Source organism: Lineus longissimus, chromosome 16, assembly GCF_910592395.1.
Source record: "Lineus longissimus chromosome 16, tnLinLong1.2, whole genome shotgun sequence".
NCBI classification, from domain to species: domain Eukaryota; kingdom Metazoa; phylum Nemertea; class Pilidiophora; order Heteronemertea; family Lineidae; genus Lineus; species Lineus longissimus.
The window spans coordinates 119,222-138,604 of record NC_088323.1 but is presented as its reverse complement, the minus strand read 5'-3'; the positions used below and the strand labels follow the sequence as shown (position 1 = coordinate 138,604).

General features: G+C 43.7%; 2 protein-coding genes across 4 annotated transcripts; one reads left to right on the top strand and one right to left on the bottom strand.

The window, feature by feature from the left end:
* Nucleotides 1-3,321: 3,321 nt before the first annotated feature.
* LOC135500256 (aladin-like) lies at nucleotides 3,322-9,127 on the top strand. Of its 3 annotated transcripts, none has more exons than XM_064791589.1 (12): nucleotides 3,322-3,375; nucleotides 3,900-4,030; nucleotides 4,389-4,516; nucleotides 4,631-4,819; nucleotides 5,016-5,174; nucleotides 5,360-5,564; nucleotides 5,901-6,025; nucleotides 6,133-6,378; nucleotides 6,727-6,794; nucleotides 7,018-7,090; nucleotides 7,785-7,869; nucleotides 8,689-9,127. In XM_064791589.1, the coding sequence occupies exons 2-12, from the start codon at nucleotides 3,923-3,925 to the stop codon at nucleotides 8,851-8,853; spliced, it is 1,551 nt and encodes a 516-aa protein (XP_064647659.1). In that variant the 5' UTR covers nucleotides 3,322-3,375; nucleotides 3,900-3,922; the 3' UTR covers nucleotides 8,854-9,127. The 3 variants fall into 3 exon arrangements, with proteins under 3 accessions (XP_064647659.1, XP_064647657.1, XP_064647658.1); XM_064791587.1 differs by having other exon boundaries at nucleotides 3,900-4,042; XM_064791588.1 differs by lacking the exon at nucleotides 3,322-3,375 and adding an exon at nucleotides 3,546-3,568 and having other exon boundaries at nucleotides 3,900-4,042.
* Nucleotides 9,128-9,213: 86 nt separating this feature from the next.
* Nucleotides 9,214-19,381, bottom strand: LOC135500255 (little elongation complex subunit 2-like). Its single transcript, XM_064791586.1, has 14 exons — nucleotides 19,193-19,381; nucleotides 18,329-18,971; nucleotides 17,675-17,794; nucleotides 17,262-17,405; nucleotides 16,963-17,100; nucleotides 16,573-16,732; nucleotides 13,894-15,436; nucleotides 12,707-13,227; nucleotides 12,320-12,471; nucleotides 11,957-12,086; nucleotides 11,259-11,343; nucleotides 10,877-10,927; nucleotides 10,609-10,692; nucleotides 9,214-10,469 (listed from the first exon to the last, which is right to left on the bottom strand). The coding sequence occupies exons 1-14, from the start codon at nucleotides 19,222-19,224 to the stop codon at nucleotides 10,226-10,228; spliced, it is 4,047 nt and encodes a 1,348-aa protein (XP_064647656.1). The 5' UTR covers nucleotides 19,225-19,381; the 3' UTR covers nucleotides 9,214-10,225.
* Between the last annotated feature and the right edge of the window lie 2 nt (nucleotides 19,382-19,383).

The following is a 19,383-nucleotide window of genomic DNA, read 5'->3' as shown; positions in this document are numbered from 1 at the left end:
TGAAGGCCTTGACACAACCTAAAAACTCTGAAACAACTACCCTCTGCCATCTGGTTATCTGGTCAGGTTGGGAAGACCTTGACACAACTTAAACATTATACCAAGGTTACCACTAATAAACAAACATTATACCAAGGTTACCACTAATAAACTTTGGAGACGACAGGACTACAACCAACCTCTTCCAGCTGGTTAACTGGGCAAGTTGCGAAGACCTTGACACAACCTTCAAAGGGTCCTTTAGCTGTACACGACAACATTACACTTGCGTTCTACATGGGTGAGACAAGACAGCTGATTTTGTTGTACCGTGGTAATCATCTCACAAGGACGGACGATGGAACAACCAACCTCTGCCAGCTGGTTATCTGATCTCACGAGACTGGCAGTACACAATATCTACCTGACAACGCTTTAAGTACAACTTGAGTACTACTTGGGACCACAGTCATCTTAAACGTGCCACCAAAATGACGTCAATATCTACATAAAAATACTTTACTTGATCAATTTGTCTACAGTGTAATTTTGGAAAGAAGCCCTCAAATTCGTTGTTTGATTTTCAGCCGTAGCAGCCAATAGCTGGTCTCAAATCATCCACAACAATCAACAGAACATTGGGTTTCTGGGAATGTGCGATACCTGAAACAAATGCCAACACAACCGAGATGAAAGTGGATACAGAATTGTGACAAAGATACTGATGATAACATCACACATGCCAATGGAGTATTTAATTGTGCTGGCTCCTCAATTAGAAATTACTCGAAGAGAAATTTGTCCAAGAGACATCTCCAATAATCATATGGACAGTCTCATCAGTCAGTCGGTCCTAAAGACATTTCTAATAAACATGGGGACAATCTCTTCCGAGTGGTAAGTTGTCCAATTGACCACTAGGACCAAGTATCTGATTTATATTAGGGGCCAATATGTAGACTAGGCCTGTGGTCTGCTGGTATGACCCATATTTTGGGTATTGTAAAATTGTTATGACAAATATATTTAAAAAACTCTTACATTAGAATATTAATTAGTGTAAGAGGTATATATCGATAAAATCAAGATCACTTTCAGGTTGATATTTCTTGAGATGAAAACGAAAGAACATATTAGTGAAGGCACATTAGCAAAACCAAATTATTGATCTTTCAGAAATTAGTTAGGTATCAAACTTTCGTTTCTCTGCTCAAGGTATTTGAAGTAGTCGTGATCGCGTAATAGACGAACGCCTGCTGACCTAATACTCGTAGCACACTGACATGTGCATATCTTTGCTAATTTTGACTATTTAGCTATTACAGCCATGTATATATGCAACATAGTTAATTAATTCTAAGATATGCATGCATGCCATGGTGACCAAATTGAGAATCACCGATTGTTGATGTATGGGACATGACCTATCCTCCCATGCAGCCATCGCAGGCACCTGCAGTGGTACCGGTACTGTCGTTATATTACATAGAGTGTCTCCTTGCGAAAGATTGAGATTCAGATCGTATTGGATAACTCCCTGGACATGCTGGATTGTTAGAACATCCACGTGATGATCAGCAGTTGAACCAGAAGTCAAGGAGACACATGTTGATGGATACCATCGGTATATGATCTCGAGAAGCCGGTTCCAATGACCACTCGTACTCTGGAAAGATGCTGAGATTGCTCTGGGACTCGCTAGCCCCCACGGGCCCGGCTATAGTATAAAACAGTGGCACCCCGACATGCTCGGCGTCTTCGATCAGAAGGAAAAGGAGGTCCTAATCATCGAGATAGCTGTCTGCTCCGACAGACACGTCCTAGCACGTGCGGAGGAGAAACGATCGAAGTACTGTGGCTGTGATTATCTCATCTCTCTCATGATCATGTTGTCAACACGGTGGAGAAGCCAGGACTGATTCGGCCTGGCTGTGACAGTCTCATCTCTCTCACCATGTAGACAACTTGGCAGAGCAGCCAAGACTGATTTGGCCTGGCTGTGACTGTCTCATCTCTCTCACCATGTAGACAACTTGGAAGAGCAGCCGAGACTGATTTGACCTGGCTGTGACTGTCTCATCTCTCTCGCCATATTAACAACTAGGCAGTGCGGCGAAGATTGATGCGGCCTGGCTGTGACTGTCTCATCACTCTCATCATGTTGTCAACACGGTGGAGCAGCCAGGACTGATTCGGCCTGGCTGTGACTTCCTCATCTCTCTCGCCATGTTGACAACTTGGCAGAGCAGCCAAGACTTATTTTGCCTGGCTGTGACATGTTGTCAGCACGATGGAGGAGCCAGGACTGTCAAACAGTTGTGTGAGCTCACTAGAGCTTGCACTTACATAATAGTGTAAAACTAAAATTTATATAATATATATGTATATAAAACCGTCATCGGATGCGCATCCGATATGCCACGAGATCCTTCACCGTCAATTCCCTTACCATCTTCGGATCCGATATGCCACGAGATCCTTCACCGTCAATTCCCTTACCGTCTTCGGATGCGCATCCGATATGCCACGAGATCCTTCACCGTCAATTCCCTTACCGTCTTCGGATCCGATACGCCACGAGATCCTTCACCGTCAATTCCCTTACCGTCTTCGGATGCGCATCCGATATGCCACGAGATCCTTTACCGTCAATTTCTTTACCGTCATCGGATGCGCATCCGATATGCCACGAGATCCTTCACCGTCAATTCCCTTACCGTCTTCGGATGCGCATCCGATATGCCACGAGATCCTTTACCGTCAATTTCTTTACCGTCATCGGATGCGCATCCGATATGCCACGAGTTTTTTTGTTACCTCACCGTCAATTCCTATACCGTCATGGATGCCACGAGCTTTGTTCGCGTTGTAAAGGTTTCGGGGATACGACTAATGCATGCGAGCACCGTCGGCGGAACCCCAAACCGCCCTCTCGATCTATCCGTAAGGACAAATCACTCTCGTGACCGTCACAGTTACGGACTCCGGACCTCCAGACTTTAGAGACCGAGCTTTTCTTTACCTTACAATTACTGTATACTCGGCGCCTCACTTATATGTGTTGTTTTTTTCACATACATTGTTCTCGTGGTTTACGGAAAAGTAGGCCTAAAATGTTATAGTGTCTAAAAACAATATTCAGTTAATGGAATTACACTTTTTTCCATTACTGCTTGCTTGATATTGCCCTAACAACTTTTTCATGAATCAATTTTGAGCATTATGTTTACAACGTAGTTATTATAGCACGAATTACGAGTCTAAAATGCCAAATACTTGCAACTATTATGTTAATCACTGAAATCTTAGTGTACTAATTGCTCGCTATAAGCTAGGTTATTGCGCCCCTAAACCAACGTACTGACAACGCTACCTCCCCGGAACTCAAACTTTAACGTGAGTTAATTGTAATCTTACTCTCTATATACCAAAGTGATTTAGGCCTACCTAGGAATACAGTTGCACTTCACTGAAAACTAATGATGTGTTGATGAGTTCAATGAATCCTTCGATTCCTTTGGTTTTTCTTGGCGAACTGACGTCCGACAATCAATGACCCGTTGACGTGTACCTGCAATACGCCATTGCGGTAGTGTGTAAACAGATCTATTTTTGGACGAAACTCAGCTCCTCACAAACTTTGGTCCATTTCGCCAATGATGACACTGCTTCTAGGCTGTACCACAGGACTTTAAGCTGTAGCAGGGCCAAGCAAGAGTCAAGACAAATGTCCGCTGCTGGATCAACCCCCTCGCCCCCCCCCCATCATCAGATTCGGAGGAAAGACTAAAGAGGGGCCGATTGAGAAATGAGCAAATTTGAGTTTGGGCTTGAAACCGTTTGTCATGGTCAATACTGTATTTGTCTACATAAGATTTCAAAATGACCTACACTTACAGTAGCATTGATGTGTTTTTCAGGTGTTGAAATCTGATTGTACAGGATGTCTCTACTAGGTAGCTTCAATGCTCCCCCACCGCCTGGTTTTGTGACGGCGTGTGAGAGAAATGGAGAGCTTGTCACTGTAACGGCAGAGGAAGCAGTGGCCGTGGTCAGTATGCAGGTGCGCACAGATAGGTATTAGTTGGAGAAACCAATGTAGTTGTCATATGCCATTGTCGTAATATTAGCAAAATAAGAATTCCAAAATGCTGCACAAATCAGCAACTTTTTTCAGTTCTTTATCATTGGCATATTGGTTTCTGGTAGGAAAATAGTATGCTGTAAGCTGGTTCCCAGTCGAGTGGAGCTGTGGCTGGAAGACAAACTGATATTGGAATATTTGCTTGAGTTAGACTAACTTAGTGGATGTCGGCTCAACATCTTTAATATCCAGCTCCTAGCCCTTCTTCTTCTTCTCAGATCTTATGATGAGCAAACTAATACAAAACACTCGTATTCATCTTCAGGGCCTTGATTACCCACAATTCCAAGTCTCAAGAGAGATGTTGGCTCGCCCAAATCTTTCAAAGGAGTCTGCGCGGATGGCATTCATTGAGCACAATGAAACTTTATGGAAGAGGACACTGCATGCCTGGTAAGATTTGAAGATGATCCCTTCCCTAGAATGGCTATTGTGCCAGTTGAAAGTGGAAAAAATGCAAATGATGATTGTGCAGGTAAATCCAATGACTTGTCATTCTTATTCCAGGTATGAACATGGCATAGCAGGTGTCTTGGAAGAATTCTCCAATCATAAACAAGGAAACATGGTGTCCAAGATATCACTTCGTCTCCTGGCTCTGGTCAGATGGAGCAGCTCACTTCATGGCTCACTCTTCCCCCATCTCACCATGTCCCAGGAAGATATGATTGCAGAGTTCTCGAGGAACTTAGACTGGTAAGTTGGAGGAGTTATTTTTGTAGTTGTATTCCAAGATAAGACGACAGGATCCACTTTTGATTGGTCTGTTATTGCCTAATTGCCAATCTGCCTAGCAAAAAAGAGAGAGGCTGAATTGGCAGCAGAACTTCTGCAACCTGTTCTCTGATCACCAGTGGTGTTGCCGTAACACTCCTCAATAATTCTCCTTCAGGAGAAACAGTCCCATTCGTGTATTTGCCTGGCATTCCACCACGGTCAAGTACGCCGTCTGCCTACAAGACAATTCCATCCGAGTTTATCGACAGAAATCCGACATAGTTCCATTACTCAAACATAAGCTACAGAAAGGAGTGGCAGATTTGGCTTGGAGGTAATGTATCTCTCGTTAAAATTAGATATTTGTGGCGATTGGGTGTATCTGCTGTTGAAAATGTAGAATCTTTCATTAACTCGCTGCCTAGGAATCTTTTGTGTCTTCTGTAATGTAAATGAAAGCTGGATCTGTGGAGAATAAGAGGCATTTTTTGTCTTCAGTGTTTTGTCTTCCTTTTTCAGACCATTTTCCTCGTCTATTCTTGCTGTCGCCTGCCAAACCTGCATCCTGATCTGGCATGTCGACCCAATGTCGCTGTCAACTAGACCATCGACTGGATCAGTTCAAGTCCTCAGTCACAGCGGCCATTGTCCGATCACATCAATTGCCTGGTGTCCTAAAGGTGGCGCTTTGATATCAGCTTCGCCAGCAGATACATCTATGATGGTGAGTGCAGGCCACTTTTGCAAGATTAACCTACGCCTAGCTGAGACCATCCATCTTATACATGTTACCACACACATGGACTGCTTCGTTGTTTCAACCAGAAATCAGCAAACAGTGATCGTTTTTCTTCTTCGCATACACAAGACCTGTGTGATGTCCTTCTAAGTGGCTGGTTTCCTCAAGCTAAGCTGACAGTTGCCAATCTTGACCATCTTGCTGGGAAGTTTCTTGTTGTGAAAGGTGTACAAAACCATTGTGTAAATGACCTATCTTTGTTGAAATCCAGTTCTTTCCTGTTTAGATGACCATCACAAGCTGTCTTATTCTTCCATCTAGGTTTGGGATGTTGGTCTAGAGACGTGTGTACCATTATGTCGCCTTGGTGGAGGAGGTGTTAGTTTACTGCACTGGTCACCAGATGGAGGCAAACTGTTTGCTGCTACACCTTCTTCAATGTTCAGGTGGGGTATAACATTTGATTCTCTTCATTGACCTGATTACTTATAGGTTGCATGGATCTAGTTGGTGCTTGTCTGTCAAGCTGTATTGATGTCTCTTTGTCTTTTAGGGTTTGGGACTGCCAAAGTTGGACGTGTGAACGCTGGTCAAAACTAATCGGTCAATGTCAGACTGCTTGCTGGAGTCCTGACAGTTCAGTCCTACTCTTTGCCACAGCAAAGGAACCTATCATATACTCCCTTACATTTGGCAAGGCGGTGAATGAGAAGAGCTTTGTGATTGGTGGGTCAAAGATGGCTATCGCTAGTATCAATTTGGAAGAAGTGGTGATGGATCTGGGTGATGAAACAGTGAGGTAAGTTGAACACTCATTAGTAAGTATAAACAACTCCTGACCAGGCTACCAGTGGCTCAGTGGTACATGTACCCCTCGTCACAACTGTAACTGATGTTGCTACTGTAACCATGGTATCTGATTTATCCCCTCTAACCGTGCCAAATTCCCTTAACCACTATCGTGTTAGTAGCCCAACCACTTCACCACCAAAGATTCGGTGTGATAAGACATGCTCTGATAGATTTTAGTCTGATGTCATGGTGAAGAGGCCGCTGTCACCTGACTGACGTTGAGGAATGACCTCTAGTAAATTTGCCAAGAAAGTCTTGCGATGTATTTCCATCGGATTTGTTTTTCTGTTTCTAGATTTGGAGGGCAGGTGCAGTCGTTGTGTTGGGATCCTACTGGCGAAAGGTTAGCTGTGCATTTCAAAGGTAACGATGTTTCCAACATTAATTCATGTGACACAACATTGCCTCAGGCAGCATCAAATCAGTTTTGGGGGTCTTTTGTCTGTTCTTTTAGGAAGGATAATGTCGGATACAATAGTTTAAGGTCCATTGTACATAGTGTATAGGAGAGAAGATGTACAAAGTATTTTTCCATTATTCTTCAAATGAGATGCAGACAATGAATCTTATTTGTTTTTGGTTTCAGAGAATACTGGCAGTCCAGAGTTGGTGTTGGTATTCCGAACCAAACTTCACCCAGTGCTGGAGGTTGTGCCGTGGTTAGTATGCACTCATCTCTCTTCATATAATTCACCTTGGTGAAGACAGTAGCTCGTTCTGGTCTGTCAGCTTCAGCAAAGTTACAAACAAGCAAACATTTCTCTTCCACATAGTATGTTTGTTACTCAGTATGCTTGTTACTCAGTATGCTTGTTACTCAGTATGCTCGTTACTCAGTATGCTTGTTACTCAGTATGCTTGTTACTCAGTATGCTTGTTACTCAGTATGCTTGTTACTCAGTATGCTTGTTACTCAGTATGCTTGTTACTCAGTATGCTTGTTACTCAGTATGCTTGTTACTCAGTATGCTTGTTACTCAGTATGCTTGTTACTCAGTATGCTTGTTACTCAGTATGCTTGTTACTCAGTATGCTTGTTACTCAGTATGCTTGTTACTCAGTATGCTTGTTACTCAGTATGCTTGTTACTCAGTATGCTTGTTACTCAGTATGCTTGTTACTCAGTATGCTTGTTACTCAGTATGCTTGTTACTCAGTATGCTTGTTACTCAGTATGCTTGTTACTTGTTACTCAGTAAATTCAAAGTCAAACGTTGCCACCCAAACCTATTTCAATCAAGTGTGTACAAGTCCAGTTGAGCTCATTTCTCAGTGCAAAGACATCTAAACAAAGGTCTTTTTCTTTTCAAACATCCCAAATATTCTCCTCACATTTATGCCTTCTTTTTTTAGTGGTTTTGTCCAAGGTCAGGTCGGCGAGATCCCAAATGTGATTTCATTCCAACCGAGATTTGCTCATGGTGCTGTCTTGACTGTGGTAAGTCTATACTGCTGAATGCTGTTAACTCAGTCAGGAGCCGTCTTGACTGGTAAGTCTATATTGCTGAATACTGTTAACTCAGTCAGGAGCCGTCTTGACTGGTAAGTCTATATTGCTGAATACTGTTAACTCAGTCAGGAGCCGTCTTGACTGGTAAGTCTATATTGCTGAATACTGTTAACTCAGTCAGGAGCCGTCTTGACTGGTAAGTCTATATTGCTGAATACTGTTAACTCAGTCAGGAGCCGTCTTGACTGGTTAGTCTATATTGCTGAATACTGTTAACTCAGTCAGGAGCCGTCTTGACTGGTAAGTCTATACTGCTGAATACTGTTAACTCAGTCAGGAGCCGTCAGATTGCACCATGTTATAGTGGACCATATTGATATGAAAGTGATGCACTCATCTAGAAAGCCAGGACAGTTTCTTGCCAGTTTTACAGTAAGCATGTATTGATGGGCTTGGCGGTAGGGATTTTAGTGTTTAGGACATGTGTTGGCCAATAAATGTAACCTGTCTCATGAGCATCGGAGGCCACGATTCACTTTGCCCTTCCATTTTCAGGGGTATTTGTACTTGATGTCATAGTCTCATCACAACCATACAATTGATTGGCTAGACTAGTGTGCCAATCAGTGATCTCATCACAACCATACAATTGATTGGCTAGACTAGTGTGCCAATCAGTGATCTCATCACCACCATACAATTGATTGGCTAGACTAGTGTGCCAATCAATGAAAGGGTGGGAATCACCAGGAAACATACATACCATTTTAACTGTGAATCTCTAATCAAGTGTTCTTATGGTTCCAGGTTTGGTCCAGTGGACGAGTGTCTTTCATCCCGCTCTATTTCGTCTCTGAACGAGGAATCCATCTGCATAATAACATTTATCTTGATAACGGATTCAGTGGACATGGTCATAGTAAATCACTCTACTCAGAGTCACTGCAGGACTTTGAGAGAGGTACTGTATGATCACTCTACTCGGAGTCTCTACAGGATTGAGAGGTACTGAATAATCACTCTACTCAGAGTCACTGCAGGACTTTGAGAGGCACTGCAGAATTACGAGCAGGACTTCACGAAATTGACAATCATGAAGGCCAGTGAGCAAGTATGATGTAGGCAGCTGAACTGGAGATGTGGCTTTGTAAATAAACGTCCCAGACCATGACATTGTTGAATATTTGGAAAGCATAGTGGGTAAACCACTCTTGTTCTTCATCTCAACCTGGTTTCCTATCTGTATTGTTTTCTTTTGAATCTATTCTAAGAATTAAAGAGACTCATTTTGTACAAATCTATATTAATTCTTCTGTTCAACAAACAACATATAGGACACTAGGACTGTCTCATCAGAGCACATCAGGTTGTGACATGATGGAAGACAGCAGGACTGTCTCATCAGAGCACATCAGCTTGTGACATGATGGAAGACAGCAGGAATGTCTCATCAGAGCACATCAGGTTGTGACATGATGGAAGACAGCAGGAATGTCTCATCAGAGCACATCAGGTTGTGACATGATGGAAGACAGCAGGGATGTCTCATCAGAGCACATCAGGTTGTGACATGATGGAAGACAGCAGGGATGTCTCATCAGAGCACATCAGGTTGTGACATGATGGAAGACAGCAGGGATGTCTGACCACACATGACCAACGGCTCCAATGTTCCGACCAAGCCCAGTCATTCCATGAAGACATTCCTTTGTTGGGCAAGTTTCATATTTCAGTGCAGGTTTTGTGATTGGGTTGGCAGGTGTGGCATGCACTGCATCTATATTGATAAGCAAGCGAGCCAATTCTTCAATCAAATATGAAATAGAAATGGCAAACTAAAGGTGCAAGTGAGTGTATAGTGGCCAAGGACCAGGCTGGCATCCAATCACAAATGAGCCTCATATTCAAACAGGAAAATGACACCACACTGCTATGCAGTTCATTGCTTGCTCAACAACAGTATGTTGACATGCTAGTGAGTGACCAAAGTCTCTGATCAAGGTATCTACCCTACCTAGATAGGAACATCAGCTGCCAGTCCACATACCATGTAGCACCTGGGTGGACCGGTCCTAGTATCTGCATGTAATTTGAACAAAAGAGATAGTCGTAAGTGACCACAGAAAAGCTTCATTCACAGATGTCAGTTTTTCACAACATGATAGTTTCATCCTTCCTTACATGTATAATGTACAATAGGTTTAACCACAAGAGTAACGCAGCAGCATTTACAGAGGGCAGTCAATTCACTCACAAAATATCTGGCATCCATTTTTTCAGATATACTATATGAAAATCCACCTTGTTCTCTCATGATTATTGTCTCTATTCACCAGAAAACCAATCACTGTTTCTTCTTCTTTCCCCTTGATTTCTTCATCTTCTTGACCACTTTGCCGAGAGTATTATCGTATTTCTTCGTTGAGAAGTTGATGAGGCCTCCTTTTGGTTTGAAGGTGGCAGGAATCCTATACAACCAGCGATGAAACGGCAGGATAACATTTGGATCGAGCGGTACCCATTTGACAGGATCGTCGTCATCATGGAGATCACCGATGATGTATGACTGGTGAAGGTCGTATGAACCACTGAAAGTAGACATTGAAATAATTTCTATTATGACATGATGATGACAAGGCTGTTTACAGTCTAATCCGACAGAGTGATTCCAAACAAAGTCCACGAGCGAATGAGAGTCTGATACATATGACAGACAAACATTCTTACCTTTTTTTAGAGAGAATATGTTGTAGAATCTGGGCGTGTGATTCTCCGGGTGAATGCTTCAAGATGTGCACACCAGGGGGCAGTCTGGAGAGAGAGGAAAACAGAACTAAAGAAGACATGAATATCCTCAGGGGTTAGGGGAGGAATACGGTGAGGAGCCTATGACCTCATATAATCATTTACCATCCCCTCCCTTCCACAAGTAACTATGTAGATTGACTGGGGGGGTGTCTTCATGTCAAACCACAATCTTCAATGTGATACTCACGACACAACCTTGTCCAATACCGTATGTAACTTCTGCATGGCTACACCTGGTCTGGAAAGATATCGGGAACAATATTAGATCCACGTGCACAGGGTGACAAGTGCATTGTTCCAAACATGGGGAACACCTTTGTTACCACCAGGCCCCCACACCCTACCATCCCAGCATTCGAAATTTAAAGTGAAGATGCATATTTGGCCAGATATGTTGTGTGTGGAGAACATGACAACCCTGTAGGAGAGCATACAAAGACACCGTCATCTCCTTTCAGTCAGATTCCCACAGATTCACAATGTCATCTTGTTGTGGAGTTTGCTGACATCTCCCACGATAACAAGGCTTGGTGAGTCTCAAGGTGATGTAGATATGAGCCACTACTTACTCAAACATCCCCCTCGGGGGCAAGATCTTGGAGGGCTCCACATCCTCGAGCATCATGATCTCTGACGTGAATGCACAAATACGTGCTGCAATGGAAACAGAATGAAGTAGATGAAGATGGTCTAAAGAGTGAATAATGAGCTAACTTACAGCCCACATGCACTCAACTCGCTTCATTTTGAAGGAAACATCTGTTATGACAAGATATTGGGAGCACAGTGGTTGAGGTGTCCAACTGTCAATTGAATGAGTCTGATCACAGCTCTGTTGTGTGTGTTGCAGGAGTAGCTTCTTGACTGCTTGGAGTCTCTCTACAGAATATGAGTTGCATGCAAAGACACGGTGAAATACTTACACAAACACAGGTGACTAGAAAGCAATACTACAGTATCAAGACTGACTTCACTCAGACCCTAATAGAAAGACCTCCAGAGATAAACATACGCCACACCTCACCAAAGATAAACATACGCCACACCTCACCAGAGATTAACATACGCCACACCTCACCAGAGATAAACATACGCCACACCTCACCAAAGATAAACATACGCCACACCTCACCAGAGATAAACATACGCCACACCTCACCAGAGATAAACATACGCCACACCTCACCAGAGATAAACATACGCCACACCTCACCAGAGATTAACATACGCCACACCTCACCAGAGATAAACATACGCCACACCTCACCTCTGATAATGTTACAGTTGAGACGTAAGAATGCTGACGTCCACATCTTGGCCTGTTCACTGACGGTAACTTGCTCGACTCCAAACATCGGCTGGTATTCCATCTTTGGGAAGAGATACACTGGTTTTGCCTGGAGAATAAGAATACTGCTCGAGGGGCTTTTTGCATGACAGATTGCATCCTAGCTTGTGCATTTAGGGTATATGATAACAAGAGTTATTGTTGCCAAACATTTATCTCGTGCCTTGCTATGATCTTTGATATGAACCTTGATCAGATGTCTGTAGATGTGTTTGATGGAGTCACATATAGAGATGACAGAGTGTGTCAAGAGAAGAGTTACTGATGGTGACAAAGACAAACCTTGAGGGAGGATGGGTCTCTCAGGAAACCATGATCACTCGTACGGATGATCAAGTTCAGATCAGCCAGTGACCACAACCTGTAGGTGGCATTATTATCCTGGGAACACGGCCGCGTTTGCTGGACTGATGTCTGTCTGTCTCTCTGTTGAGCTTGAATCAAGTATATAGACGAGTCATCAGAAAAAAAACCCTCGGAACATCGACTTTCAACACTTGATGGTGGATAGTTCTGATCCATCCACCGTCTCATATGAAATCTCATGACTAATGTGACCGCAAATCAACATGGTTTATTGGGCAAAAGGTGTTGTACACTAAAACAAGTTAAGGTCACTTCAATTGTTGATTGCGATCTTCTTCCTTATAACCAAGTCTGTTTACTCACCTTCTTGATTCATCTTCTCTCCGGGCCGCAGCATCTGCTGCTGGAGATTCAAGATGGCGTCCAATGTTGTTGAAGAGTTTTCAGATTTCACCTTCTTATTGATTTTGACATTCTCTTGACCTTTTGTTGTAATGTGCAAGGTCATTGAACTCTCTGGTTTATTCTCGGCACCATCCCTCTCAGATCTTGACCCAATTACACGCTCATCAACTGACTTCTCTCCTACAGAGTTATTATCCATTTCCAAGGCAACATCATCATAATGTGTAATCATGGTAACATGAGGTAACAGCTTCCTACCCTCAGGAGGCATCCCAGGACCCTTGGTCTCATCAGAGCTCATAATATCTGCAGCCGACTTTTCATTTCCGACCTGCATATGGATTATCTCCTCCATAACACCATGTGATTGTTTTGTGGGTGTCTCTTGTGTGTGTTTCCTGGGTCGTCCTCTCTTTCTGGGCTGAGGAAGATCAAGAGGTGGTGTTGGTGGTAGACCCTGGCCAGAATTCCTAGTCGACCTGCAAGAAGGTGACAGGTTTTCAGCGAGAAATCTTAAAGAGCACAGCCAGGCTGCAGCAGCCAGCTTTAAGTGGAAATACATCAGCCACTTGTAACCCAAATCCTAAATAAGGTGCCGACCCTAAGCACTCGGGGTTCCGCTTCTCAGCCTGATGTGGGATAACCTTCAAGCACTTTGGGTTAGGGTTAGGTATGGGGCGAAATACTAAGATGATAAAATGTTATTTTGTGGGTAATGCATTTCTGGCACACCGAGAAAGACATCAAATGTTTGACACCATGTCTCAAACTAAACCCTAACTTAGGGATAAGAAATATTTTACTGGAAAAAGCAATTTTGAAGTGGTTTGAGCAGTGTTACAGGAATATGTTTTTTTTACCAATTGAATTATTTTTGACAAAAAATAATTTCTCAAATTTTCAGGCATGTGAAAATAAATTCGCTGTCGGATGTTTTTTTGTCAAAAATAATCATTACTCAAATTTTCATGAAAAAACAAGAAATACAGAGAAACGTGTAAAAATGCTTTTTTGATAAAAATATTTTTGGACTTTTTTTCAGAATTAAAAAAAAATTAATCGACAAAAAATAATTTCTTAAATTTTCATGAAAAAACAAAAAATACAGAAAAATTATTTTTTTGCATTTTTGAGAAAAAACCTACCGTTTATTTGGAATCTCCCTGCCATGATCTGCAACAGACTGTCTCTTCTTACCAGACGAGAGGAGACCACATTCCATCTCAGAAGTCGACACTGGGGACTGCCTGCCTCTCGTTACTCTACCTTTAGCCATCGGTGACGTAACTGTAGTCACAGCTTCATCACTGTTATCATGCGCACGACATCTCAGTGACCTTGACCCAGTAGCAGAAGATTTCATATCAACAGCTGATGTTGATCGAGTAATTCTTGGTCGTGTTTCAAGTTCATCTGTAACAGCACTTGAATGAATGTCACTGCTGTCTAAAAGACCATCATTGTTCCGTGATCTCCTCCTCCTCCTAGCCCTTTGGCGTGTCTGTCGTCGAGGTGGACTAGCATTATCTTCAGATTCTACATCCATAACTAAACCAAGATCCTCGTCACTCTCTGTATCTGCTACCCTTGACACATTTGTTTCACCTTTAGCAGGTGAGCTCTGTGTACTCTGTCGAGCTCTTCTCATTGGACTCTCCTCACTACTGCCATCTTCAACAAAAGCTTTCGTTCCCACACACAGATTAATATCAACATTGCTCCCTCGCAATGATCTCCGTACTGGGCATTTTCTACCTTTAGCCTTGTTCTCATCTGCTCTGCTCAAAGACACATCAGTTTTCTCATTGTCATCCAGAACAACAAGATTGCCATCAGTTTCTGACGTGGCATCCCTTCCTTGAGCCCCTGAACCCTCACCAAGAAACACCTCTGTGCCTCTCAATGTCTTTTTAGTCTCACTCTCTATTCTCTCCACAGGGATGATCCTGGGAGCAGACAAGAACAAGTCTCGTGAGCTCAATGGAGCTTCAGCAGAAGGACTTAGGGGAGATCGTCTGTCCAGATCAACCACAGCTTGGTCATGTGAGGTAGGACTCGTAGGAGACTCGATACACCTAGAATCGGGACTCTGTGGTGAATCATTGTGTTTAGATTCCGGGCTCTGCGGAGACTCCATGTCTGGACTCTGTGGAGAATCATGATCAGCACCTTCTTTGGTTACACCACCCTGATCAGTAACCACCTGGTCCACACCGGCATGCGGGGTCACTGAGGGACCAAGTTCCATGGCTCCTTCCTCACAGCTGTTCCTACCTGACAAAGGATCAATATCCCCACCAACTTTCCCCCTCTCACTCCCTGACCCTGATCTCCCACAAAACAATGTCCTCGCCAGATTTTTTAAATCAACTTGATCTTTCTTCACTTCCTTTACACTTGTCGGTTTTGAACCAATGTTGATTTTATCTGTCCCAAACGTCTCGAGGTCTTCGATGGCGTACGACTCCAGCGCCTCGTAATTATCAGGCATGTCAGGATTGTCTTTACTTCTTTCAACATCTTTTCCCTTTGTTCTAAACTTGGCCGGTGGTTTGCTCTGTTGATGTATCAGTGTAGCCTTCAGAGCGTATTTATGGTAGAGTGTATTCAAGTATCTAGCACACACAGTCTTGGGGACTAATGGTTTATCAATGAATACAACTTTCCTTGGAACTTTCTTGCCATTTTCTGAAAAGAGAAATCATGGATATGATACAAATACTGATGCAGGTCGAGTGGGTACACACTGAGGCAGGTCGAGTGGGTACACACTGAGGCAGGTCGAGTGGGTACACACTGATGCAGGTCGAGTGGGTACACACTGAGGCAGGTCGAGTGGGTACACACTGAGGCAGGTCGAGTGGGTACACACTGAGGCAGGTCGAGTGGGTACACACTGATGCAGGTCGAGTGGGTACACACTGAGGCAGGTCGAGTGGGTACACACTGAGGCAGGTCGAGTGGGTACACACTGAGGCAGGTCGAGTGGGTACACACTGAGGCAGGTCGAGTGGGTACACACTGAGGCAGGTCGAGTGGGTACACACTGAGGCAGGTCGAGTGGGTACACACTGAGGCAGGTCGAGTGGGTACACACTGAGGCAGGTCGAGTGGGTACACACTGAGGCAGGTCGAGTGGGTACACACTGATGCAGGTCGAGTGGGTACACACTGAGGCAGGTCGAGTGGGTACACACTGAGGCAGGTCGAGTGGGTACACACTGAGGCAGGTCGAGTGGGTACACACTGAGGCAGGTCGAGTGGGTACACACTGAGGCAGGTCGAGTGGGTACACACTGAGGCAGGTCGAGTGGGTACACACTGAGGCAGGTCGAGTGGGTACACACTGAGGCAGGTCGAGTGGGTACACACTGAGGCAGGTCGAGTGGGTACACACTGAGGCAGGTCGAGTGGGTACACACTGAGGCAGGTCGAGTGGGTACACACTGAGGCAGGTCGAGTGGGTACACACTGAGGCAGGTCGAGTGGGTACACACTGAGGCAGGTCGAGTGGGTACACACTGAGGCAGGTCGAGTGTGCACACACTGAGGCAGGTCGAGTGGGTACACACTGAGGCAGGTCGAGTGGGTACACACTGAGGCAGGTCCAGTACAATAATACTGTTATATTGTAATCTCAAAACTCTATAATCTCCACTTCCAGACAAGGGTTATTTCTGACGGGACAGTGGAATTCTTTAATGAGAGGTGGAAGTGACCCTGAAAGCGACAACGTGATTGTCAAACATACTATAATGAGTGGACAGGTAATGAAAGAGACTTAGAGTTGTGGAACAACAACAATTCAACCCGCGAAAACTTACCATCAACAACATATTCCTTGATGACAATTGGTATCTCCCAATCCCGTTCGTACGCCGGGCCATGATTGTTCATGATGCAAGTCACGCCACCTGCTGACAGGACAACATCCGCGCCATATTGTATTGCGAGTTTCTCGGCATTCACATCAGAGCTCAGATCCTGTAATATGAGGCCAGGAGGGGAAGATCAATTATCTCATTAATAAATGTACAGGTCGGGGGGGATTGGGGGAGGGGTGGTAGATGAAGGTGTCCGACATCAAACATAGCCCAAGCTGTTAAAACAGCCTTACTTTGAGTAAGCCCAATTGGTATAGAAGCTAGTCAACAAACGCGATCAACACCGTTTATAATAAACTTGTCCAGTATGATTCTGATATCATTACCTACCTCCTTGCTCCATGCCTTTGTCTTTCCCTCGCTGAGTTCCCTCGGTGGATATCGTTTACATAACTTGTCATACTCAAGAGAAGCTTTCGGCTTTGTCTGGTGTGAGATCGTGGGCAGGACCACTTTAGGTGTTGGACCCTGCAAACAAGGTGAAGTTAAATAGTTAACAGGATCACACATAATTCCCTTGATCCTTCTCTTTCCCTTGACCCTTCTCTTTCAGGAGCAGATGGTTTCATAGAAACTACCACAAAAGTAAGTAGGCCACTGGATACTACTGAAGAAGTCATATGACTTACCAGTTGGAGAAGTGTTGCTTGACATGATAGGACCGGAGCAGTGGAGGCATCAAATGGTCTCTTCAGTTGGAGTGATATCGTCTCCGAGGGGAAGTAAAGACGAGGATAGTGAGAGGAGCGCTTCAATCTTGTTGTCAGAAGTGCCTGTAATGGAGAGCCGTTCATAGATTGGGAAGATCAGTAGCATAGCGGTTAGAGCACCGCGCTCATAATTGGGACATCATGTGTCCTTGAGCAAGGCACCTACTTTCTTCTCATCACCCAAGAGCAAATGGATATCTAGCTGACAGAGATGGCCAAATATAGATTCCATCCCTGAGAGCTGAATATATGCAACTCAGACATGTGATGCTCTCCAGATAGGTTGAGCTTGAATCCGGAATGTGCGAGCCAGCAGGTAAAACCAAACCCACCTCACTAAATTCTCGCGCCTCTGGCTGAATGTGAACATAGTCTTCAATACACTTGTCCGCTGCCTCCTCCAGATACTTCATGAACTCTTCTTGCTCAGCACCAACCTTCATCTGAAGCTCCTGTATCAACAGAGAACATCAGGCCTACACTATATATCTCATCAGTAGAAGCTTGATACACTATATATCTCATCAGTAGAAGCTTGATACACTATATATCTCATCAGTAGAAGCTTGATACACGATATATCTCATCAGTAGAAGCTTGATACACTATATATCTCATCAGTAGAAGCTTGATACACTATATATCTCATCAGTAGAAGCTTGATACACTATATATCTCATCAGTAGAAGCTTGATGACCATTTGATATTATGAATACACTCAATAGCTTCTCATGAAACAACAGTTAGGCTGTCATGAACGAGTTAATAATAGCCTTTCCTCAATTCTCATCTTTCAAAAACAAACAGAAGTTTGATCCTTCATGGTCCTTCCTTGAGTTTTTCAAGTTGCTCAACGTTTCATTCCAATAACTGCCTCCGGGACTCCCTTTGGTGACCCTGGCTGTTTCCCATCAAAACTCCACTACAATACCGTGTACTAATGAAGGATGATAGAAACTAAAAGCAGGAATAGATTCATACTTACTTTGAAAATGAGAATATCTTTGATTTCTGCTGGAGTCGGATTACTTGGTACATAGGCCACAAAATGTGTGAACAGCTCAAGGTATCTCTTGTGTTCTTCATGAGTGAGGCTGGACTCCCTTGGATATGGTATCCGGGGATTCTTCAGAGGAGCCAAGTATGAATACTTGAAGGGTGTTTCTGAAATGACATTCATGTCTGGTCTCGTCTGTCTTGATCCCGGCTTATCCAAGTCTGGCCTGGTAGTTATCTTGAGTCGATGCTGCTTCCAGCTAACAGCATCCTGATCCGACTCCTTGGTAACACCTTTTTTCTCAGGAGGGGAAAACACTTTTTTCTCTGGAGGCAGACCACCTTTTTTCTCATGGAGGGCACTTTTGGGGGCACTTTCAGCTGGATTCCATTTGCAAGTCTCTTTTGTCTTTGGTAATTCATGGGTGTCACTGCAATGACTGGCTGCACAAACAGGTTCAGGAAACTTTGCATCATTCTGTTCAACAGGTTCGTTCGATTTATATTTGGTGATATCAGCAATCCTTTCATCCAAAGATTCTTCAAAACTTTTTTTGGCCGAATACTGATCGAAACTGCTTTTAGAGAAGAAGAAGTTCTTCCCACACGATGAACTCGCCATGTACTGAAACCTGGAGAAAATATGAGATTAGGAGGAAAAACCCACTTGACCTCGGTTTATGGCTGAAATAGAAGCAGGACTTAGTCCGTCATCAAAGAGGCCAATAAGATCACCTTCATGTCAATTAGCGGAATCTTAGTAATCAGCAGTCAGTTTTTCTCTTGTTTGCCAATATGATTGATCATTTATATTGCTGATATGGCACGCCATATAATTTTGACCAAAAATTACCAATTGATTCCTTGAGACCATTCGTCGCCCATTTCTATCTAATTCAGCGTTGTGTATCAAGTGGGCCATAAATTGAGAATCAAGAATATGTCATCATTTGAACGACCCAGGACAAAAGATTTTATGACGAATTTTGACCAAAAAAAACAAATACACGTGGGCGAAGAATTGGGTGATGATCACGCTCAGGC